This window comes from Aulonocara stuartgranti (assembly GCF_965226115.1).
Source record: "Aulonocara stuartgranti genome assembly, chromosome: 18".
NCBI lineage: Eukaryota > Metazoa > Chordata > Actinopteri > Cichliformes > Cichlidae > Aulonocara > Aulonocara stuartgranti.
In genome coordinates this window covers 36,378,537-36,404,087 of record NC_138954.1, presented here as the reverse complement: position 1 = coordinate 36,404,087, position 25,551 = coordinate 36,378,537, and the positions used below count along the sequence as shown (strand labels likewise).

The following is a 25,551-nucleotide window of genomic DNA, read 5'->3' as shown; positions in this document are numbered from 1 at the left end:
TAGGGTTAGAGTTGTCCCTGAGAATGCCTTCGACTGCAGTTACTATCAGTTCTTTGATCTTCTGGTAATCGTTTTGTCTCTTTGCTATGAAAGATTTAATCTGGTAGGTATTTCCCACTAACTGAGCCCTGCAGTTCATTTCAGCAGTGGAAGTTAACTAAGTTTCTAGGTAAGCAGCAGTTGGTGAGCAGTGTATGCATGTGTTTTTAGCTCAGAAGGTTTGGTGAAGTTTGTAAGGCTTAAAAAAATTCATTTTTTTCTACTGCTTTACAAGTTTACAGGTAACTTTGTCCTGTTAATGGGAGAATGCAGAGTGGACGTACACGTATGAAACTGCAGCCAGAACACGTGTAGAATTGTTCCGACATGTTTGTGGTTCGTGCTCTGCATGTGATTCCAGTTCAGCTGCATTTGACACGAATGCTGTGAGCGGCATGAGACAATGTTGATCTCTGTGTACAGGCCTGGAAAGAGAACAGTTTAAAGTGAGAGCAGGTGGAGAGTCACTTTGACTCGCCAAAAACCCAAAAGCCCAAATATTTCAAAGTGAACGTTTGCATTCTAAACATTTTATACTTGTGTGTCGCTTGGATGGAGTGAAACGGGCTGTGATAGTTGTGGAACAGAAAAATTGGTTTATGATTTGTGCTTGAAGGACAATTTGGAGTTTTATTAAGCTCTGGCAGGGACGTCATTCTGCATCTTAACATTCATAACTTGTGACTGGAGGTCATAAATGATTCTCATCTGGTTTTTTAAGCATTTGTATATTTCTAATATGAATATTTCTAAACACTTCTACTTCATTTTATCATTGTTACGATGTACAGTTTGATACTGGAGGAGTTTGGATGATGATACTGAAAAGCACATGTTGTCAGTTGAAGGTGAAGGACTTTGAGAGTCTGGGGATTCGATTTAAAGTCTGAAGCACACAACGACCTGCACCTATGCTCAGATGTAGTTGGAGTGTAATTTGGAACAACGTGGAATTGTTTCAAATAACATGGAATAATACAGTAATGATGTGGATAATCCCCCTGCCAATCGTGCACATGGTGTCATGGTGAGCCCAAGAACTAGAACTGTACAAGCCAAGTGTCCCTGCACCTGATCATTACTGTCACCGAAGCAGCTGCCAGGCTCCTCTTTATGCTCTGCGCGGATTTCTGGTTCTAATAATAACTTCATATAACAACAAGGGTTTTTTCTTTTTTTGCACCATCAGCCTTAATTTATAGTACAGTATAAAATCTCTGTAGAGCCATAGTGGGCCATGGTATGTGCTGTTCAAATATGCTGTGTTTGCACTGAATATTACAGCCAAGCAGACCAAAGCCAGTTTTTCAGGTCTGTGTTGCTTTAGTGTGTAGTTATGTTGTGGGTAGGTGCACAGTGCAAATTACAGCATACACTACAGTGTTGGTACATGGCTCAGTACTATGAATCAGTAGGCATGGTTTCACATGACCTGTTACTAATCGTGTTCACTGAAAGTAATATTTGAAGCGCTTCTCACAACTTATGTCAAAGTTGCAACCTTACAGTGTTAATTTGACCTCTGTGTGTCACCATGGTGTGGAGTGTGTTATCAGACTAGAGTCTTCAGTGCACAGCGATCTTTGGTTTGGGAGTAGTAACAGTTATTAGCTAAGGACACCAGGGTTGCAGGTTTTTTCAGCTAACAGCTACACGGGTAACCTTCTTACGCTATCCTGCCTGTTGTTACACGATGTATGGCCTGCTGTTTACAACACATCCACTGTGTTCATTTAACCATCTGGTGAAATTATGTCCTAAAAATGTTTGATACAATGTAAATTACCCATAACTGAAACTATTTAATAATTGTCTTATTTATAATTGTAGGGTTATTTTTGTCTTTTTTTTGTTCAATCTCTCTTGATAGATACAATGTATAGATATTTTATATTGTTGTGTGTGAATTTTTTATATCTGCTTGTAAAATTTGTGGCTAATTATCATCCGGTTGTTAAGTGATGACGTGTAAACCCTGCTTCCAGGTGCAAACTACACTGTGTTCATTAAGGCTTTTGTCGTTTTAACGTGTTGTAATGCTTTGGATCTTGTTCTGTTTAATCTGAACAAGCCCCTAAAAACAGTCAGTGATCACTGCCGGCCTCGCTGGGTTTTTATTAGCTCAACTACAGCTCGTCGGCTCACGGTTTACCAGACGCCACATATTTGAACAGGACAGAAAAGAATCACTCGTAGGCTGAGAAAGATTAGAATGTGTGCATGAAGCTGGGGACCAGGATGTTTTCACTACAAGTAATACAAACCATGCAGCAGTAGTGCTGGGATGGATCATCTCAGATGGTCTCCTGGCTGAAGTTTGGTCTGTTTTCAGCATCTTTTTCCTGTCATGTGATTACATTTGTCTTTGCCCATCAGAGGCTCTCGCCGTAACTTTTACTGAGGAGAAAAAAGTTAGTGTTCATCCTCCAGCTTCACTGTGCTAATGCACTTATGTTATCATAACCATAGCCACCAGCATTATATAGCAGCCAACTTCAGTAACCCTACAAACTGTTGTTTAGTCTTCTGTCTTCATTTATGTTGTAAGTAATAGGGTTAGGGGTTAGGGATTTCAGAAATCCCTCAGCCAAAACGTGGTGTATCATCTTTACTTGGACGCTAGTGAGCTAACTGCCTGCTAACTGCCTGCTAACTAACTTCATAAATCCTTTTTCATGGATTCCTGGATGTTAAACTTTATTGTGACACCTGGTAGAGCAGCCACACAGTTTGTAACTCTCAGTGATGCTGCAGTGTTTGAGTTTGGACCCGGAAACAGCTAATGATGTCAGACTTCAGAGGCAGATTGCTACCATGTGCACTCCTGTGAGTCAGTATGACCTACAAACAGGAGTCTCACACTATCACATGTTGGAAATCAGATTTTTTTTTCAGGATACTAAAAACATGAGTTACAAGTCAGTCAAAAAACCAGTTGCTGCAGTTAAATTCATCTTGTGATGCTTCAATCCCCACTGACGTCTAACGGTTAAAAAAAAATGTTGACACTGTGGTAACAGGCCATCTTATGACCTGCCTAAGAAAAATATAACAAAATTGTCTCTGGCTGAATGAAGAGCCTGTTTTATCAAATCCTGATACAACTGGTAACAGTTTGTTGTGCATATCTGACTTATTACTAAATTGTTTCATGGTTGCTACAAATATTTGCTTGCAAAATGTCAATAAAGACAGAGTTTTAACCACAGGTTGCTCCAGGCAACTTGTTTAGGGTTAGTTGTAGGTTTCAACAGAAGAGGGCCTGAAAACTGAAGGCTCTGCCTCCCATTCTACTTTTAAATACTCTAGGAACAACAAGTAGGCCTGCAGAGCGAGAGCGAAGTGCTCTAATAGGGTGATATGGTACTACAAGGTCATTAAGATAAGATGGGGCCTGATTATTTAAGACTTTGTATGTGAGGAGCAGGATTTTGAATTCTGGATTTAACAGGAAGCCAAAACAGGAGAAATCTGCTCTCTCTTTCTAGTCCCTGTCAGGACTCTTGCTGCAGCATTTTGGATCAGCTGAAGGCTTTTCAGTGAGTTTTTAGGACTTCCTGATAATAATGAATTACAGTCGTCCAGCCTGGAAGTAATAAATGCATGAACTAGTTTTTCAGCGTCACTCTGAGACAGGATATTTCTAACTTTAGAGATGTTGCACAAATGGAAGAAAGCAGTCTTACATATTTGTTTAATATGTGCGTTGAAGGACATGTCCTGGTCAAAAATGACTCCAAGGTTCCTCACAGCGTTACTGGAGGCCAAGGTAATGCCATCCAGAGTAAGAATCTGCTTAGATACCATATTTCTAAGCTTTTCAGGGCCGAGTACAATAACCTCAGTTTGATCTGAATGAAGAAGCAGAAAGTTAGCGGCCATCCAGGTCTTTATGTCTTTAAGACATTCCTGCAGTTTAACTCATTGGTGTGTGTTATCTGGCTTCATGGACAGATAGAGCTGGGTGTCATCTGCATAGCAGTGTAAATGTATGCTATGTCTTCTGATGATGCTGCCTAAGGGAAGCATGTATAATGTAAACAGAATTGGTCCTAGCACTGAACCCTGTGGAACTCCATAATTAACCTCAGTGTGTGAAGAGGACTCTCCATTTACATGCACAAACTGGAGTCTATTAGATAGATATGATACAAACCACTGCAGTGCAGTACCTGTAATACCTACAGCATGTTCTAATCGCTCTAATAGGATATTATGGTCGACAGTATCGAACGCTGCACTGAGGTCTAGCAGGACAAGCACAGAGATGAGTCCACTGTCAGAGGCCATAAGAAGATCATTTGTAACCTTCACTAAAGCTGTTTCTGTGCTGTGATGAGCTCTGAAACCTGACTGAAACTCTTCAAATAAGCCTCTGCAGATGATCTGTTAGCTGTTTGACAACTACTCTTTCAAGGATGTTTGATATAAAGGAAGGTTGGAGATTGGCCTATAATTAGCTAAGACTGCTGGGTCTAGAGATGCTTTTGAGTAAAGGTTTAACTACAGCCAGCTTGAAGGCCTGTGGTACATAGCTGATTATTAGAGATAGGTTGATCATATTTAAGATCGAAGCATTAATTAATGGCAGGACTTCTTTGAGCAGTTTTGTAGGAATGGGGTCTAAAAGACACGTTGATGGTTTGGAGGAAGTAAAATCCCCAGTGTGCCCTGGAATGCTGTTGAAGCTCTACCAGCGATGGGAGCTGAGGATTTTGTGGACCGGGGTCTCTGCTGGGTGTTCCCACCCACACCCTCACCGTATGTTTAGGTGCAGCAGGTCTGCCCAGCTCCTCCCCCACCATCTGATGCAAGTCACCACTAGGTGATGATCAGTTGACAGCTCAGTCCCTCTCTTCACCCATGTGTCCAGAACATATGACCACAGGTCTGATTATACGATTACAAAAACATCGACCTGCATAATAGAGCGTCCTGGTGCCACGTACACTTATGGAAACCCTTATGTTCGAACATGGTGTTTGTTGTGGACATGCTGTGGTTTGCACAGAAGTCCAGTAACAGGACACCGTTTGGGTTCGAATCACGCCGCTCCAGATCTCACTGTTGTTGCCTACATGAACATTAAAGTCTCCCTGTAGGACAAGTCAAGTCAAGTTTATTTATAAAGCACATTTAAAAACAACCGAGGCTGACCAAAGTGCTGTACAATAAAATACAAATATAAAATACAATAAAGGGGACAACAGGTGGAGCACTTTGAAGACCCCACCCCGAGACTCCAAGAAGGCGGGGTACTCTGAACTGTCGTTCAGCACAGATGACAGTCAAGATCTGTTTCCAAACCTGAACCCTCTCACCCACAGTTAATACCAAAATCCCCACCCCAGCCCACTGCCTCTCACCGAAGGCAATTCCAGACTAGGACAGAGTCCAGCCCCTCTCCAAGAGACTGGTTCCAGAGTCACCACTAGTGTCACACACTCAGGCTCCTTCCCAAACAGAAAGGTGAATACGCGTCCCAGTCGCCAGCCGGTAGGCGGGGATCAGTCCATATTTGGAAAAATATGTGTTTTTCACAAGACTCCAAGCTGGGGTGAAGTGGTGGTTAGCCAAGCTTCTTATAAAGTAGAGGAAAATAGCTGGCCTTTCCAGGGCTCATAAATCCTGTAACTTATATAAAGTGGACGATCAAAGTCTGTGTTCACAGAAATGTGGAAGGACTTTGTTAGTTAGTTCTTTTGGACAGGGAGGAAATAATGTCCTGTTTCCAGAGTTTCCTTCTTATTGAGGTTTAGACCACTTAGTGCTATTTTACTGTTCGTTCATTACACGAGCCCAGCAGGATCCAAATAAGCAATACCAAAACAAAACTGAAGCTGTAAAGTTATCTTAATCTTGTTATACTTTTAGGGTTTTTTCTATCAGATTTATAATAACTGGAAGATAAAAGATACTAGCTCTTTGTAATGACTGGCAGCAGCATTCATTTCCTGTTTCTATGCTGTACATAGACATTTGTATCTTTTTGCTCATCAGTAAATCTTCTATGCCAAACCGCAGTGTTAGGTTTGGGGTTTTAGCTCTGTGAAAATGCTAAAGTTTAGCATAGACTGCAAAATATTTTGAGCTCGGCCTGGAGACGCGGGCCTGCCTGAACTTTGTAGTGCTCATCATTCCAGTCTCCTCGTGTCATTCTAATATCCTCGGAAGCCAAGCTAACCAAGCTTCAATGAGCAGCTAGGATGAGCCAAGCGAGCACACTATCACTACCCACTTCCTCTTTTTCAGTTATTTTTATAATATAGTTAGGTTGGCTAGCAGCTAAAAAACTGTGAATTGATTGGCCAGTGCTCAGCCTTTCAGCATCAGCAATGCGAATCAGCACAGTTCACAACTCACAATTTGGCAGTGCGCTATGTCACCCCACTTAAAGTCAATAAGAGGCAAGAAAGTTAAAGCCTGAAACTCGAGTGACTCCTGCAGCTGTAGGGCACACTGACATCTGCACCAACCAGATAATCCACATGTCTACAAATCTTTCTGCAGCTAGCACCATCATTTCTAGATGACTGATGGAAAAGGCAGACATAGAATTTAATATCATAGAGAGAAACGGTGTCATGTTCTACATTCAGTGGACATGCTCACGTGTACATGGTATTGTACTGTATGTATACTGTGTGCATGTTTGCTGGGTGGTATGTTTCATGCTCTGTTTCTTTTATTGTTACAGCGTTGCCAAAACAAACAAACAAAAACAACAGCAACACATTTATTATATCATAATTAAACTATCCAGATTTTTATGGGAATAAGTTGCTATTCTTGAGATGACACGACATCGTCACTGTAAAGACGACCAACTTGAATATAAATGTGCGGTGTTCTTCTGGGAAGTTCAATCTTTGTAAAGGTGTTGTTGGTAAGCTGGTGTTTTTGTTGTGTCCTGTTTGATTCTGGATGCTCACATTAAACATAATGAGGTCATAGTATGTAGAGAAGGTACAAAAGCTCAGGCTGCAGAATCACAACATTAACACTGCTACTGAGAATAATCAGCATCATTTGTAATTTTAGTATTATTTTCATGTGTTATTTGCTTTGTTGTGTCACATTAGTTAATGCTAAGTGCCAGTTCATGTGTGTTTTATTACCAAATCATTCCCATAACCTGCCTCTGAGACTAAATGTGAGCTCCATGTGAAGAGAATTACTGGACTTGTCGTATCTGTGACTGTAACAACACTTCTAATGAAAACAAGCTCTGATCTGGACTATAGGACTGTCTCTGTGTGCAAAGCAGGTCAATGTTAAGGGTCAGAGTGTATCAGAATGAACAGATATGAACTGAATTTGTAAAGAAGTGGAACATTGGCAGTTTGCTGATAATGATGTTCTGCAGTGGTGTCTCTGTAACTAAATAAAGCTTTGATATCACGCTGCTTGGCTTTCTTTTATTGTACTGGCCTGTTGATGCTGCATCTATAGGACACAACTGTTTCTGCCCACTTTGATTGATTGATTGGTCATTTATTTCAACATGTGAACAATATACAGGTACACTTTTCACAAACACAATGTGTAACAACATATTCAACAGGATGACCTTACCAGGGGTTCAGATACCACAGCAGAGAACTGGGCTCCAGTAACACTGAGAGGAATCTTGGAGTACTACCTTCGACTCCATTAAACCAATCTCAAGGAAAACCTTCATCTGCATGGTTTTCCAAAAAAGGACGCGTCTGTTATCCATCCTCATCCTCTTGATCTTCTGCACCTCACAGTAACCTAGTGTCCTTTGCTGCGAGGCTCTTTAAAACTGAACAGCTTTACTATGACTGCAAAAGAAAACACGTAAATATATATATATGCATGCATCATTGTGTTGTTTAGTAATAATATAATGTATACCATTCTATAAAATGAGCATTGATCATTTAAATACTGGAAGAACAAACTAGTGTTACCACTTTGTGAAACAGCAGCTGGCGACATGTGGGACTGAAAATTGCTGCACAAATCTGTTAAACACTTGATTTCTGCATAAATATCAGTTTTCTTTCTTATTGGTTAAATAATGAAGTGAGTGTGTTTTGTTCTAGTTATTACTGTCTGGCAAAATGAGGCGGTGCAGTTGTGGTGGTGTGGAGAGGAAAGGGAATAGAAGCGCGTTTACAAGAGTGTTTCAGCCTGTTAACGGCTTATTGAGCGACAATAATAAGGCCTAGTTCGAACATTTAACATCCTGATCACTTGTGTGTGTGTGTGTTCCTGTCTAGCTATCTTTGTGAGGACCGAAATCTGCATTCTACTACACTTGTGAGAACCAACAGTCACTTGTGAGGACACACACACACCGGTCCTCACAAGTTTGAATGTAGTTTTAGTGTCAGCGTTACAGTTAGGTTATGGTTAGGTTTAAGGTAAGGGTTAGGCATTCATTTTTAATGGTTAGGGTAAGGGGCTAGGGAAAGCATTATGTCAATGAAGGTCCTCACTAAGATAGCTGAACGGGCTTGTGTGTGTGTGTCTGTGTGTGTGTGTGTGGGGCCCGGGTGGAGTGGAGTGGGAGCATGGGATGTTTACTGAGGATATTCTCCTGTTTGTGTGGAGTTACAGCATTAGGGAGCATGAAGAAGAAAAGGCAGCAGAGCAGTCAGCAGGAAAGTCAGACGGTTAGCGACCTGAATACACATACACACACACACACACACACACACACACACACACACACACACAACAGAGAGACAATGAAAGGAGGGAGTGAGGATGATGGCGATGGCTGGGTAATCATTTAAAACCATCTCACACTACATCCTGCTTCCTTTTACAGTAGCTCCTCGCCCTCCGTCTCGTCCTCCTCACTGCTGGTGCAACCTTGTAATCTCAGCTGAGTTTCCATGGTAATGCCATGAGGGAGAGGAGAGCAGATAGACTGGGGGTGGGTACTCGATACAGAGGGAAAGAGAGCGATCTGGGCTTTATTATACACTTCCATGCAGACATGCAGTGTGTGTGTGTTTATGCAGTATTTATATAGTGGGTCCAACATGTTACTTGTTATGTGTGTTTTTGCACAAAACACTGAAATATTCTGCAGACAAAACTTTGATTGGTTGGTCAGAAAGTCACCATGGCAACTATGCCAGAGAGCTCAGCATGAATGCAGCACACTGGAGCTCACACACACTAACGAATGCAAAATGGACGTGTGACCGACTCAGGGTTAGTCGACCAATCAGGATTTGTCCCCAGAAGGGAACTGCAGAGGCGTCTGTAGTGTGTGACAGTGATGCACATCAACCATGAGGACCAAAGACACAACTCTGCCTCTTTGACCACATCGTGTGTTTTGAACCTGCACTCACAGATCTTTGGCGATTTGGAGACACTTGTTTTAAATGCAGCGGGACGTTACTGAAAACTCATTTAAAAGTCAAGATTTCACAGAATCTCATAAGGTTTGAGTCATTCTTCGATGATCACATCATATGCTGTGTAAAACCATGGACATATCCTAGATCACAGCAGTTTTGCCAAGTGGGGCTAATGTGAGCATTAATACCCATATGCCTGCAACAGAAGGGTTCAACCTTGCACTGGTCAAGTGGTTATATGTTAGTTTACTATGACAAACTCTACATACAACCAGTCACTTTCAACGAACTAGAAAAACCAAACTATCGTCTTTCTTCATGCCGCCTCCTTCCAACATAGAGAGAACGCTGCTGCCACCTGCAGGATGGGCGTGCAGCAGCTTAGCTCATACATGAATAACATGCAGAATTTGCTTCAGCTGACTAGTATATCTCATAACTAGTTGGACCAATAGCTAGTTGTGCACATATGGGGTGATTGGTTCTTATACAGAACTTTAGCTAGCTGAGCACCTAAAGCACTTTACACGACTTGCCTCGTTCACCCATTCACACCAGCACCTTCCTCTGTGCTCTTCCTCTCTAACATCCTCACACCATCATGCTGTGATGGATGCATCAGAGAGAGACTTGGGGTTAGCATCTTGCCCAAGGATATTTGGCATGCAGACTGGAGCAGACGGGGATATAGGATTTCATTTAGGAAGTGGTTATTTACAAACTGAGGAGACACAAAGTGTCATCAGCATGCTGAATCTAGAACAGCGCTGTCTTCCTTTAGCTCTCTTTTTGGTTTCCATCTACTTCTTGGAAAATTTCCCTTTAGCTGAAAAATGCTCCGATGTTTTCACCAGCAAACTGCTGTCTGTGTCAAAAACAGATGGCTTCTGCTCAACAATATAAGTGACCCATTAAATACTGTAATTTGATTACTCTTTGAAGTTTCAAGTTTCCTGACATCCCAACATTGGTTGGTTGTATTGTGTTGGTTCCACTGATGATTCTAAATTATGTGTGGATGTTGTTTGCAAGTGGCTCAAAAGCAACAGAAGAGGGGCCTGAAAACTGAAGGCTCTGCCTCCCATTCTACTTTTAAATACTCTAGGAACAACAAGTAGGCCTGCAGAGCGAGAGCGAAGTGCTCTAATAGGGTGATATGGTACTACAAGGTCATTAAGATAAGATGCTTATTAAGCTAAGCTCATGTCATGAGCTAAAGTTGATAAAATAACAATAGGTGTGGATAAAGGCGAAAGTGTTTTAGTAGAAATGTCTACCAAAAAGCAAAAAAAGACTCTTTCTCCCTCGTATTAAGTAATAATTCCTTGTTCTGTAAGGTTCCCCTTGTGTCTCTCTCCTCTGACTCCCTCTCTGTCAAGCTCATGTGTCCCAGTTCATGTCTCTCCATGTTCCCTGTTTTATTTTGAAAGTCTTGTTCAGTGTGTTTAGTTTTGCTTCCCCTGTGGCATCATGTTCATTTGTGTCAGCTGTGTTCCCTATGTGTTTCCACTTCCTGCAGAAGTCGCAGGTGCCAACAGACTCACTAAACTGATCACAAGGCCAGTAATGTTGTGGGGACGGAGCTGGACTCCCTCGGGGTGGTGTCTGAGAGGCGGATGCTGTCCAAGATAAGGACGGTGCTGGATTATACCTCCCACCCACTCCATGATGTGCTGGCTAGTCACAGGAGCACGCTCAGTGAGAGACTGAGATTACCCATAATGCACCACTGAACAACACAGGAAATCATTCAATGCACATATGTAAGACTGCGTTCTTCCATTTGTGCAACATCTCTAAAGTTAGAAATATCCTGTCTCAGAGTGACGCTGAAAAACTAGTTCATGCATTTATTACTTCCAGGCTGGACGACTGTAATTCATTATTATCAGGAAGTCCTAAAAACTCCCTGAAAAGCCTTCAGCTAATCCAAAATGCTGCAACAAGAGTCCTGACAGGGACTAGAAAGAGAGAGCAGATTTCTCCTGTTTTGGCTTCCTGTTAAATCCAGAATTCAAAATCCTGCTCCTCACATACAAGGTCTTAAATAATCAGGCCCCATCTTATCTTAATGACCTTGTAGTACCATATCACCCTATTAGAGCACTTCGCTCTCGCTCTGCAGGCCTACTTGTTGTTCCTAGAGTATTTAAAAGTAGAATGGGAGGCAGAGCCTTCAGTTTTCAGGCCCCTCTTCTGTGGAACCAGCTTCCAGTTTGGATTCAGGAGACAGACACTATCTCTACTTTCAAGATTAGGCTTCAAACTTTCCTTTTTGCTAAAGCATATAGTTAGGGCTGGACCAGGTGACCCTGAATCCTCCCTTAGTTATGCTGCAATAGACGTAGGCTGCTGGGGATTCCCATGATGCACTGGGTGATAGGTTTGTAGCATAAACCTATTCGCTGAAACGTTGAAGGCAAGTAGGCAAGCTTCATGTTATTCGTGCACGGGAGAGAACCGGACAAACGCCATTCCTTCGCTTGGCCCCAGTTGCTCTCGTCCGTTCTCCCGTATCACTGTCCTTTTATTGAGGTTACATGAATATGCATAGGTTCATTAACATATGACGTCTACATACACAAAGAGTACCTTGCCTGTGTGTGTGTGTGTGTGTGTGTGTGTGTGTGTGTGTGTGTGTGTGTGTGTTACTGCTGATCAAAGGGTCATAAAAGCACACAAGCAAACATCCTTGGTCAGGAAGAGGGTAGACCCCCCCTCATCCTAGATAACACAGTAAGGAAGTCTAGCAGTTCATTTATACACAAAAAGCACTTAAACTAAAACAAATGTAACTACGTTAATCCTACCATAACAATTAAACAAGGTACGAACTTTCCCATGCTCCCAGTGTGGAATGCACACCAGGCCTCTGTAGCCTGTTAAAGATCACACAACTTATCACTACACAATTGATTATACACTTCTAAGCATCTATGGTTAAATATTTCTAAGCATAAATGACAATCAACAATACAACTCTATCACTGGGTGTTTCTTCTTTTGTCATGATGTGTTAATGACCCTAACCTCTCTGCACTGAACCATACTTGTTATTAATCTCTGGCCACGGGTCCTGTGGGGCTTGGCGGTGCTACTGCCGTGGGTCTGGATGGGTCTGGGCCCCCTGGCCTTGGTGGGTTCCAGAGGGCGGGGGTGCCTACTGTGGTCAGCAGGGGAGCTGACCCAGGGAGGGGCTGCTTGCCCCTCCCTTATTTCGATCCTCAACTGCCTCCCTCTACTCGCTCCACCACACCCACCCACACATGCAGGGCCTTGGGGTGCAGGTGTGTCACCAGCAGTGTTGGTCAAGTTACTTGAAAAAAGTAATCAGTAACTAATTACTGATTAGTTCCCCAAAAAAGTAATCCCGTTACTTTACTGATTACTTATTTTCAAAAGTAATTAATTACTTAGTTACTTTTTAAAAACACGATTTACAACCTGAATAGGTGATAAAGCGATAGATCTTTCAGCCCAATTCTACTTTTTCTGCATAATCCATCATACAAAATGTAATCAAATGGAAAAGTCTCTTTTTAACTTGTTTTATTAGTTTTAATCTTTTAACTTTATGCATCAAACAAACATTTAATTATATGCAACATTCTCTGAGTTGAATAAATTAGTTTAACATTTAAACCTATTTTCTGCACATTCCAGCACATAAAATAAAATATTTTGTGTGTTTACACTCAGTCTTTCAAATAGATGCAAGTAAAACACAGCAGAAAATAAATAAAGTCAAAGACTCAGCGGTCCTGTTGCTCTATTTTCACCTGTAAAGCAGGAGTGGGGTAGGCGGAGGTTTACCCTGGTGCAGGTGTGCCGCGGTCAGTGGAAGAATCCGTGAGTTTCTCTGTGAGTTTCCCATTACGTCGTAGCTACTCGGTGCTTGTTGGAAGTTTAGGGGTTTTTTTCGCTGTAAAAAGAAGTTTTCTTCCCACGCACAGCGGACACTAATGTTTTTGTCACTTTTTATGGAATCAAACTCAAAGTAAGGTCAGTACTTCCACGCTTTAAACGCTGCACGCTCATACTCTCTCTGCACTCGATATATGATCCATTGTTGATCTGCACACAGCTGTTGTCACTAACGGCGCACTCGCTTACGTCACTGTCATGAGACACTCTCGCAAAAAATCACGGTTTTAGTAACGCAGTAACGCAGCGTTCCTACGGGAAAGTAACGGTAATCTAATTACCGTTTTTGCAATAGTAATCCCTTACTTTACTCGTTACTTGAAAAAAGTAATCAGATTACAGTAACGCGTTACGCGTTACTGCCCATCTCTGGTCACCAGGGTACAGGGGAGACACTCCCCACCATCTGTCCCCTTCTGGCCACCTGTGCCTCAATTTTATTCCACAACTTAGACATGCACATTACTCACACTCTCATAACACACACATATTAGTGATGGGATTTCCGGCTCTTTCAGCTCCGAACCGGCTCTTCAGGTTGTTTTGTTGCTTTAATTAATTTATTATTAACAATAATATAAAATTATGTACAAAAGGAATTACTAATGTAAAAAACAAAAGTGGTTTTATTTATATATGTTTATATATAAATATTTACGGTGGCCCCTAGAGACAAAGCACGTACAAACTCCAAAACACATTTCTAGCATGAACTGAACTTCCAAAACAGAGCTACTAGATCACTTAAATTACACAATTAAAAGCATGAAAGCATATGTGTATTGTTTGTGTATTTATACACAAGCATTCATATATAGTCAAATAATTCTGAGTTTGTACGTGCTTCGGAGTTCGTACGTGTTTTTACGTGTTTTGGAGTTTGTATGTGTTTTGTCTGTAGGGGCCACCGTAAATATACTTTTATTTATTCACTCCACATAAAATTTAATAAATAAATCATATAATACAAAAACCAACTATTCACATTTCAACTTTTAACTATTTAAATCCATCCGTTCGCTTCCACTTATCCTTTTCAGGGTCGCGGGGGCGCTGGAGCCTATCCCAGCTGTCATAGGGCGAGAGGCGGGGTACACCCTGGACAGGTCGCCAGTCTGTCGCAGGGCTAACACACAGGGACAGACAACCATTCACACTCACATTCACTCGCACATTCAAACCTAGTGGCAATTTGTATTATCCAATTAACCTATCCCCACAAGCTGCATGTCTTTGGACGGTGGGAGGAAGCCGGAGTACCCGGAGGGAACCCACGCAAACACGGGGAGAACATGCAAACTCCACACAGAAAGACCTGATGGTGGAATTGAACTCAGGACCTTCTTGCTGTGCGGCAACAGTGCTAACCACCGTGCTGCCCCTATTTAAATTTTCGGCAAAAAAAAGTAAATAAATCTGTCTCTCTTCCACAGCATGTCTTTATCCTGACTTCCTTCTCTCACCCCAACCAATCACAGCAGATGGCCCCGCCCCTCCCTGAGCCTGGTTCTGTTGGAGGTTTCTTCCTGTTAAAAGGGAGTTTTTCCTTCCCACTGTCACCAAAGTGCTGCTCATAGGGGGTCACATGATTGTTGGGTTTTTCTCTGTATGTGTTACTGTAGGGTCGACCTCACAATATAAAGCACCTTGAGGCGACTGTTGTGATTTGTTGTGTAAATAGCACTGCATTGAATTTCATTACAGATCACAATGTCATCTTCAAACATGATTGATCAGGCCAACGTATCACCACTGTGAACATGACCGGGCTCAGAGCTGATCCCTGATGTAATCCATCACTTTCCACATCTAAACACTGTTTTGCTGTCCTCATACATGTCCTGCACCACCCTCACATACTTATCTGTTTTTCCTGACTTCTTCATACAAAGACAATACAACTCTGTTACCTTCTCCATACTCCTCCATCAGCAAACATCACATGTGTAGCACTATTTCTTGGTATGAACCCATACTGTTGCTGTGACTTATCAACTTGATTCCTTCTGTAGTTGCTGCATTTCTGTCCTGTTTTTGGAAATCAGCAGCAGCATACATGCTGTCACTGTCCAGGACTGTGTTAAACAATCTGGTCTACAAAAAGCCCACAGTCCCAGATTTCTCCACATGTCATCTGGACCAACCACCTTTCCACTCTTCATACATGTCATCACTTGTTCCTCTGCACTTTCATACCCACCATCTGTCCTCCATCCTCTTGTTCTTCATTCATCGGCTGCTAAGTATTCCTTACATCTTCTTAACATCCCCTCGTCACTTCTTAGTCAATTTCCACCCGTCCTTGATAAATGGTCTGTATTTATATAATGCTTTACTAGTCCCTAAGGACCCCAAAGCGCTTTACACATCCAGTCATCCACACATTCACACACTGGTGATAGCAAGCTACATTGTAGCCACAGCCACCCTGGGGCGCACTGACAGAGGCGAGGCTGCCGGACTACCGGGCCCTCTGACCACCACCAGTAGGCAACGGGTGAAGTGTCTTGCCCGAGGACACAACGGCCGAGACTGTTGGAGCTGGGGCTTAAACCGGCAACCTTCCAATTACAAGACAAACTCCCAACTCTTGAGCCACGATCGCCCTAATCTGCTAGAGCTTGATCTGCGAAGCCAACTGATACAAGTCATTTTCTCCTTCCTTCCACAGCTCGGTATAAGCCTTTCCCTTTGCTAGACTCCACCTTCTTCAGCTCCAACCAGCCCTTTGAATACTTTCCTATACTAAAACTAAAAACATTCCCATTCTTCTCACGAAAAAAAAAAAAAAAGTATTGTGCACCTCAGTCTGATTGATGTCTCCACTCTGAATCATTTTCACTGGGTGAATTCTGTGCACGGTGCTTCCAGCAGTGTTAATACCATTTCCTGTGCAGTCACTCTGCATTAGTAAATAAGATGAGATAAAATACGTCTTAAACCCATTTTTATTCTTTGGCTTTTGGCCTCAGCGAGACTTAGTTTGATTACAGAAAAAACTAATTCATTTCGTACTTTTTGCTTTACATCTTATGTATTTGTATTATTTAGTTTTGATGTACAGCACTTTGCGTCAGCTGTTGTTTTAAAGTGTGTTATATGATGATGATAAAATTCTTATTCTTCTGTTTTTAAACTAATTTCAACAACAAGTTTCTGCAAAAAGAAAAAGAAACAAACAGAAAATTGAACATGGAGGAAAAAGATCATTGAAATTCTGTAAAATAGCCATAAAGCACAGAAACACGGATTTGTTTCTGTGACAGGACAGTGGGACATAGAGCTGTTCAATAATCACACAGTGACCCACTGTGGCCGTTTCACACACAGCAGTCTGACAGCGCTGTGCAGCTCGACGTCACATGTTGGAGGATTTTCTCTACCATCACGGCATCGATTAGGAATACTAAATAAGTCTTGTGTTGTGACGAGGCTTCACACAGGTAAACAACAGGTAAACAACAACAACAACAACTAAATAAACAGGCACTGCTGTGTTGTCCCAAATCTTTTATTGTAGCTCCCAGAACAGAAAAACTTCCCACTTCAAATCTCCGTCAGTACTTCATGATCATTTAGTCAGCACAGTGTCACACCTGCACACTCAACCATAATCTGAGGGTTATGGCTCAAAGACAGCATGTCATCGAAGACGTGGCCACGCCCCCTCCGCTCCTCTGTCATCATTGATACTTTGTTGCATAGTGTTCATCAGAAGTGGCCTCTGCTTAGCAACAGCGCTGCCTGTGCGCCACAACCATCTGAGACAGGAACGTGACCTGTGACCAGGGCCGAGTACTGAAAACCCAACAGTGTTTCTCTTGTTTGTGCTTCACAGGACAAAGTCAGCAACAGCTTATGGCTTAGTACAAAGCACCGCAAGCATCTTCTGGAAATAAGAATTCTTCTCATCTCTCCAAATTCTTTTTAAAAAATCTATTAAAAAATCTAAAAGTTGTCTCTCAGTAAAGATTCTACTTTTCAATGTTACAAAGGTTCAGTTCACATTGACTCAAAGTTTCAGCAAACAGAAACACCAGCTAGTGTTACAGGAGAAAGAAAAATCAGACATATTCACACGGCTGTTGTTACAGTAAGTGAGGACCACACGTAGTGTTTACTGATTCCTACAGCATTTTCACCGCATCATCATACATCATCATCCTCGAGTGAAGCGAGGTGATTTATTTTTACAGAACAAACAGAAACGATGTTTGAGTCTATATCTGGCCTTCAAAATAAGATTTGACATTATTGTGTGTGTGACAGGGTGGCGTTGCGCCTCTACAGAGAGGCTGGATTTCCACAGGAAGGAGCCACTGTTATAAACGTGGGGGGGCGCTGCCCTCACAGCTCAACAAGCTGAGGTTCAGCTGTGCAAACAGAAGATCCAGCTAGGAGCCGACAGAATACAGTTTGATGTAGTGAGATAACAAAACGAAAAGAGTCAAACACAGTCTGCAAAACTAAACTACAGCTCACACAACAAGAAGGATAAGCAAAGATCTGTCCGCACATAACAACGCATTACTCACAAACACACACACAGTTCATGTGTTAGCATATGGCTCATCCTGGAGTCGACACTGAGTGGTAAATTCACCTGATGCTAAGGAGGAGGGGAGGAAGGAGGTGGGCGACACGCGTCACGCCTTTGCATAGAGTCCTCTCTACACTGAGCAGCAGCTTCGGCTCTCAGCCGGCATTTGATTTGGTTGCTCCGACACTTTAAAGTGTGAAGCTTCTTAACGTGCAGCTACAGCTCTTTTTGCTGAGAGGTACAAGACTGTGCGAGTGCAACACACACTCGCACGTCACAGGGAGTGGACATCGGCCCAAACACACTCAACTAAAACACCCTGAAAACAGGAAAACAAAAGAATGAGCCCAAACCTGAAAGAAACACAACAAAGGTAAAGGAAGCATGTTAGTGAACATCATCTCACACACTGACACTAAAAGGGAGATTTAAAGGGAGGGATGAAAATGGGGGGAGAGGGGCGATTGTTGCCGTGACAACTCAATCATTTCTCTGGAGAGGGGCATCATCATCTGAGCTCAGATGGTGCTGATGCAATGTCAGTGGGTCCCTGCTCCATCACAGCGGTGACTGCCGTGGCCTACGTTTCTGTGGACGCAAGAGCAGAGAGACGATTGGTCAGTGTTCACAGGTGACCTGACAGGTGATCACTCCCCCTTCATCTCTTATGAAACGTACGTTCTGATAAGGAACATCTGCAGTCACACATCTGTCTGCTCCCAGCTGTTGGCGGCTAATCTAAGCTTTACATCACTCCCACTTTCCCACGCCGTCAGGCTGATTGTCACGTCACTGGTCTAGGCCCTCTGGCCTTCTTCACGTACTTTAAATCTCACTGTGCATCTGTCATTGTTCCTTGCAGACATCTTTGTGCACCCCACCTCCTCCCCATCGCTCCCTCTTCATCTCCACCCCAGCGTCTGGACTCGGGGGTCCCACCCTAATCCTCATCACGTTCTGCTGTGATGGTTCCCTAAGTCTGACCGCCTCACCTCAAACTGAGCTATGCACATCATTCCTGCTAATGATCGCTCTTTATCGCAACCCTGTGGATGACAGAGGGGCTGAATCAGGTGACCATGAAGCACCCCACATGTGCATTTAGTTCCTCAGGTAGGTGATGTCAAAGAAAACAGACTCAGCCTGGACCGGCCTCTGCCACTGCTCTGTGGTCCAGTGTGATGCTCCGTGCACACAGCTGCAGATTAACATCCTTCTATCACAACCAGCTACAGTATGTGCAGCTGTTTAAACACCAAACAGCTGACCATGACTGCCTCCCGACTCATCAGTGCACAGCTAATGAAAGGTCACACAGCAGCTGTGTGACCTTTCATTAGCTGTGCTAAGACTGATTTCCCTGTTCAAACTACGACTGCAGGGAGTCGGGCAGAGATGCATTTTATACGTTCGATTTAGGGAGTTCAATTCTTCAAATCTTCTAATGGGACGTAGAAGCCATGAAACTGGTTACCTGTAGGCTCGTCTTTCCACAGGTCCTCCATCTCAGGAGCCCTTGCTGCTGCAAAAACAGAAACACACATGCTGAAGTAGAGCGAGAACAACACTGAGTCACAGCCCTCTGAAGGCACAGCGAAGGTCAGCTTTCAGGAATGAGATGTGTACCCACTCACCACCACCATGTGCTGCTTCTTCTTCTGCGACTGTAAAAAACAAACATTGAAACAACATTATTCTCCTGCCTCAGCACTGTGTTGGTCAGCTAGCACACGTGCTGTGAAGCACAGGCTCTCAGGAGCTTGCTGGACTTTGATCTGTCCTGATGGCTCAGCTATCAGTGCTGATGGAGACATGAGACAGGCTCAGGCTTGTTACAAGTGACCTCCATGACCACTCAATAGTTCCACTGAGGTTAAACTGGACCCCACAGACAGCTCACTCTGAGTGTCAGCACCCACACCTGAGCCATGCTGCTGATGCTACCTTAGGCAGCATCATTAGAAGACATAGCATACATTTACACTGCTATGCAGATGACACCCAGCTCTATCTGTCCATGAAGCCAGATAACACACACCAATGAGTTAAACTGCAGGAATGTCTTAAAGACATAAAGACCTGGATGGCCGCTAACTTTCTGCTTCTTCATTCAGATCAAACTGAGGTTATTGTACTCGGCCCTGAAAAGCTTAGAAATATGGTATCTAAGCAGATTCTTCCTCTGGATGGCATTACCTTGGCCTCCAGTAACGCTGTGAGGAACCTTGGAGTCATTTTTGACCAGGACATGTCCTTCAACGCACATATTAAACAAATATGCTTTCCTGAGTTGGAAACTTTAACTGATATGTGTCAGTGTGTACTTTTTCTCAGGAGCTTCAGTCTTACCTGGTTCTGTTTCCTCCTCAGTTATTTCTTCCTCAGTGGTCTCTTCTGTAGGAGCTTCCTCTACTTCAGCTTGCTCCTCAACAGCTTCTGCTAAAGGAGCCTCCTGCTCCTCTACAGGAGCTTCCTCAGCAGCTTCTTCTGCATGTGCTGCCTCCATTTCTTCTGCTGCAGCCTCAGATTCTTCTGCAGCTTCTTCCTCCTCAGCAGGTTCCTCTGATGGAGCAGCCCCCTCCTCCTCCTCTTCTACTGCTGCCGTCTCCTCATAAGCTTCTTCCAAGCGAGCTGCCTCCTCCTCAGGTGGCTCCTCAACAGCTTCCTCTGTAAGAGCTGTCTCCTCAGCCACCTCCTCGTCTGTGTCCTCCACTGAATCAGCGAGAGACTCTTCCACCTCTGCTGCAGCTTCATCCTCGGCCTCCTCCACAGCCTCTTCTGTGGCCTCCTCCGCGGTCTCCTCTGTAGCCTCCTCCACAGCCTCCTCCGCGGTCTCCTCTGTAGCCTCCTCTGTGGCCTCCTCCACAGTCTCCTCTGTGGCCTCCTCCACAGCCTCCTCCACAGCCTCCTCCGCGGTCTCCTCTGTAGCCTCCTCTGTGGCCTCCTCCACAGCCTCCTCTGTAGTCTCCTCTGTGGCCTCCTCCACAGCCTCCTCTGTAGTCTCCTCTGTGGCCTCCTCCACAGCCTCCTCTGTAGTCTCCTCTGTGGCCTCCTCTGTAGCCTCCTCTGCGGCCTCTGCTTCTGTTTCCTCCTCCTCCTCTGCAGGCTGGTCTCCCATCATCTCCTCTGCAGCTGGCTCTTCTTCAGCTGGAGCAACCTGAATCAGCACAGTCACATTAAACCATATTCAGACATTATATGGCCCCAACCAATCACAGCAGATGGCCCCGCCCCTCCCTGAGCCTGGTTCTGCCGGAGGTTTCTTCCTGTTAAAAGGGAGTTTTTCCTTCCCACTGTCGCCAAAGTGCTGCTCATAGGGGGTCATATGATTGTTGGGTTTTTCTCTGTATCTATGAAGCGCCTTGAGGTGACTTTTGTTGTGATTTGGCGCTATATAAATAAAATTGAATTGAATTATAGTTTTGCTGCATCTTACCAGCAGGCTGCACCAACTATAGAGAGGGATTCCTGTCACTACAGCGTTACCGGGTCTTTAACCTGAGCCGTGTCTTTATCGCTCAGGCTAACGTGGACGCCGGGCCTTCCCTGCACATGGACCAATCAGGCTGTCAGCATGACTCTGGACCACAGAGCTTCTGTTTATGCAGGGAAAGCCTCACATGAGCCGGTGAACAAACGAAGAACATGGCATTCCCATGGAAGGATGAACTGAGCAGAACATTTATTTATTTATTTAGGACAGTGCATGTTAATGAACATAAATGTAAAAAAAAAATTACATGAATGTAAACATACCAGATTATAGCCAAGGGCTAATTTCCATCTGTTGTCCTAGAGGACACTGGCATTGTTGCCCAGTGTTTGTGTGTTCCTATGTGCTGGATGTGTGAGGGTGTTTCTGTCAGACTGGTTGGGGGACACAGATCATCAGAGACACACCGAGTTTGTTCTGCATGATGTGGCTCAGTTTCCTTCAAAGCTCGCAGAGCCAGGCCTGCCCTCCTGCAGCCCACCCAGCAGCTTTGGGAAAGACACTCATTTTGGACTTTTTACTACATGTTCATAACGTTTAGAACTTTTTCCGTTAATAAAAACACCCCTGGGTCCATTCATACGCCAACGCAATGAAGTGAAAGGTAAACAGCTACATGACAGACGTTCCTGTTTTTTTACCATCTACCATAGAAACATGGATTTGTTTATATCCATGTTTCTATGGATTAAAGAAACAAATTCTAATCTAAAAGTTTCAAACCGAAGTCAAATAAAAGTGAATAAATGAACCTTTTCACCAAAGTGCAGCTCAGAGTTTCAGAAAGTGAAAGAGTCTCTGCTCGACACACTGACACGGCAGCACACTAATAACAAACACACATCACCTCCTCTTCCTCAACGGCAGCATCCTCCTCTTCTGCAGCAGGCTCCTCCTCCAGCACCTCTGGCTCCTCCTCAATCACCTGAACAACAACAGGTAGACCACCAAAGTGTCATCAGCAGGCAGGAAGCGCGACAGAAATAAGAGTGAAAGGTTTGTCAGTATAACCTCATCGGCCTCAGGAGGAGCCTCAGGAGCTGATTCTGATGCAGCTTCAGGCTCTGAGGAAACAAAGTTCCCACTGTCAGATCGTTAAGCACTGCCTGTGCCTGATGTGCCTTTACACACCGAGTATATCTCACTATGACCTAACAGCTGACTCTGCTGTCCACACATACCTGGTGGTGAGGGTGCAGCTGTGTCTTCTGCCACAGCAGCTTCAATCACATCTTCCACAGGAACAGGGTCAGGCTCCACAGCAGCTGAGGAAGCAAACACACGTGTAGATCACAGAGGGGCCTTCATGTGTAACCAAGGACGCTGTGGAAGTGTCCTTAGTGTTTCAGTCCTCGTCGGTCACCTTCAGGGTTGTGTTATCGCACAAAGGCCAACACAGACACTTATAAAGCTCTGGTAGGTCCCGAGTCTGCAGCGAGGTTATTGATGCAGCTCTCAGTCACAACGAGGATCGACTTCAGTCCTCATCACTCTCCTTGTTCAGTAACAGGAGTGCAGGCGAACGGTCTCACTCCCAAAGCGTCTCATTTTACAAATCGTCGCTATATTACGCTTCCAGGCATCAACACGTCCCAATGTTACGAGATCGGAAGATGAGGAAACATGAGAACCGTTTGGAATGAATCTACACATGTACGTTTGTTTTACTTAAATGATGGTGAGGGATAAGGTCGGGCTGGAATACATGGCTGGGACGTGTACGCTACTGGATCTCATCCATAACTCGGTGCGTAGCATAAGAACGCACAAGGTCACCTTTGGCGTTCCTCAGGAATGCCGCGGGACGTGACGAATCGTCGGGATGTCACGCCTCTGGAGTGAGGACGGACTGTCGCTCTTTTGAATGGAACCGAGTTTGTGGTGTTTGATAGGCATATCCCTCGGGACCAACCAGCCGCTCTATTTGGCCCTCGCCAGCTTCCTGACACTGTGAGCGATCTCCGTGTTTTCCTGGACAGTTCATTTAAGCTGGATAACAAGCGTCCTCAGTAATCTTTTACCAGCTGTGCCAAACCTATCCATGCTTTAGTGACTTCCACATTAGGTTACTGCATTTCCCTTCACCCTGGTCTCCAATCAGTCCACCTTCATAGACTTCAGCTTGTTGAAATCCTCAGCTTGTCTCCTAACTGGAACATTTGCTTCCATTACTCCAGTTCTTGACTTACATCGGCTGCCCATCAAATATTGTATTGATTTTAAAATCTTGTTGCTTACCTTTAATATCATAAATAACATTGCGCCCAGCTATCTCGCCGACCTTCTTAGCTTGTATACCCCTGGTCGAGCCTTAAGATCATCTGGTGAACTAGTCTTGGTCCAGCCCGGGTCCCACCTGAAGCCCAGGGCCCACCTGAAGCCCGGGTCCCACCTGAAGCCCGGGGCCCACCTGAAGCCCGGGGCCCACCTGAAGCCCGGGGCCCACCTGAAGCCCGGGGCGATCGTGCTTTTGTCTCAGCTGCACCGAACCTCTGCAACAGTCTTCCTGTTACTATTCGTGCCTCAGACTCTATTCAATCTTTCAAAACACGGTTAAAAACGTACCCATTTCATTAGTTTCACTAGTCAGTGCCCTTATTTCATCTATTTTAACTTTTTTACTGCATTATTTCTTATTCACCCAGATAATATTTTATATTTATGAACCGATCTGTGAACCGAGGCCCGATATCCATTGTATTTAGCCCACTCTCCTGGTTTAACGAGTGCTTAGTATTAGTACTAGTGCTTGATTTTGCACTCTGTTGATGTTTGATGACAATGACTTACTGTATTATTGTGACGCACTCTGGCCTACCTTTGGTTTTAAATGTGCTATATAAATAGTGCGAGTAGGGAGCACAGCCGTTTGCATCCACATACTGACACGCCTGACTGCACAGGTGGAGTAGATAATGTCACACTGGTAACAGCTGTGTGTGGATGCAGTCCAGCTCTATTCAAACCACGTCAGCTGTGTTCCTCTGACCCTGACACGGTCCTCCACGTGTCTGCATGGATCCAGCACAGACCATCAGATGTGGGACTTTGGAATAATGTTGTAAATGCATACAACCTTTGCTCCATATTTCAGTCACAGGTGAGTGAAACATGATTGGTGCTGTGTGACCATGTGAACTGGAGGACACGACACACCTCACAGCTGTGTCTGTTCGGGCCCATAAACATGAATAATAATCTTTCTGTGAACTTGTATAATTCTCACTGTGCTCACAGTTGTACTGTCAGTGTGTCTTTTGTGCGCTACCTTCAGGTGTGGCTTCAGGATGAGCGGTCTCCGCTGGTGCAGCGGCCTCCGGGCTGCGGGAAGTGACGACAACATCCTTCTCTTTCAGTCCTACGTGGGATGATGCACATGTGGTTTGCAGGAAGCACGTGTGTGCACAGTGTGTCACAGGACATGTACTGTATGCATATGTGTGTACCCGGCTGCATGTGTCAAACACGTGTATGAATGTGTTACAGTTCGATCAAAGGTTTGGGTTTCATTTGCTGACATATTACAGTTCATCTTAAACTGACAAAAACCTCCAATAATGACCTTTGACCTCGAGGTGTGTATAGAAAACAAGCATTTCTTTGTCCTCAACTTTAACTGGAACCAGCAAAGTTAAAATGTGAACATTAAATAAAAAACTAACAGTTTAGAGCACAGCTCATCAGCAAAGGTCAAAGGTCTCGGCTGTTAACCCCAGACGACTCATTAGAAAAAAACATGTAGGTTTAGGTGTGTTTAACCCTGATAGCCACGCCCATTATTCCTGTACAGCCTGTGGTTAACGTGCTACATCAGGGGGGCCCAACTCCAGGCCTGGAGGGCCGGCGTCCTGCAGGTTTTAGATCTGACCCTGGGTCAGCACACCTGATCACATGATTAGTTCATTCCCAGGCCTCTGGAGAACTACACGACATGATGAGGTCATTTAGCCCTTTGAATCAGCTGTGTTGGATCAAGGACACACCTGAACCCTGCAGGACGCCGGCCCTCCAGGCCTGGAGCTGGACACCTGTGCGCTACATTAATGACACTGTCGGTGTTTCTCATCCACAGGTGACAAAAACTATCAGTGGGAAACATGTCGTCCTTTTTGAGCACACTTCTAATGTGTCCAGTATGCTCTCCTCACACTGACTTCTTGACCTTTGACCTCTTACAAATCCACAGACAAGCGTTTGCTTTCACCTTTAAA

General features: G+C 44.1%; 1 protein-coding gene across 1 annotated transcript; it reads right to left on the bottom strand.

The window, feature by feature from the left end:
• Window positions 1–16,802: 16,802 nt before the first annotated feature.
• On the bottom strand, window positions 16,803–25,439 carry LOC309693639 (uncharacterized protein; the record flags this gene model as incomplete). The annotated part of the gene is made up of 9 exons (XM_082513059.1): window positions 16,803–18,435; window positions 19,322–19,369; window positions 19,482–19,511; window positions 20,197–21,004; window positions 22,188–22,265; window positions 22,352–22,404; window positions 22,522–22,605; window positions 24,609–24,790; window positions 25,324–25,439. The coding sequence occupies 9 exons, from the start codon at window positions 25,437–25,439 to the stop codon at window positions 18,428–18,430; spliced, it is 1,407 nt and encodes a 468-aa protein (XP_082369185.1). The 3' UTR covers window positions 16,803–18,427.
• Window positions 25,440–25,551: the final 112 nt, after the last annotated feature.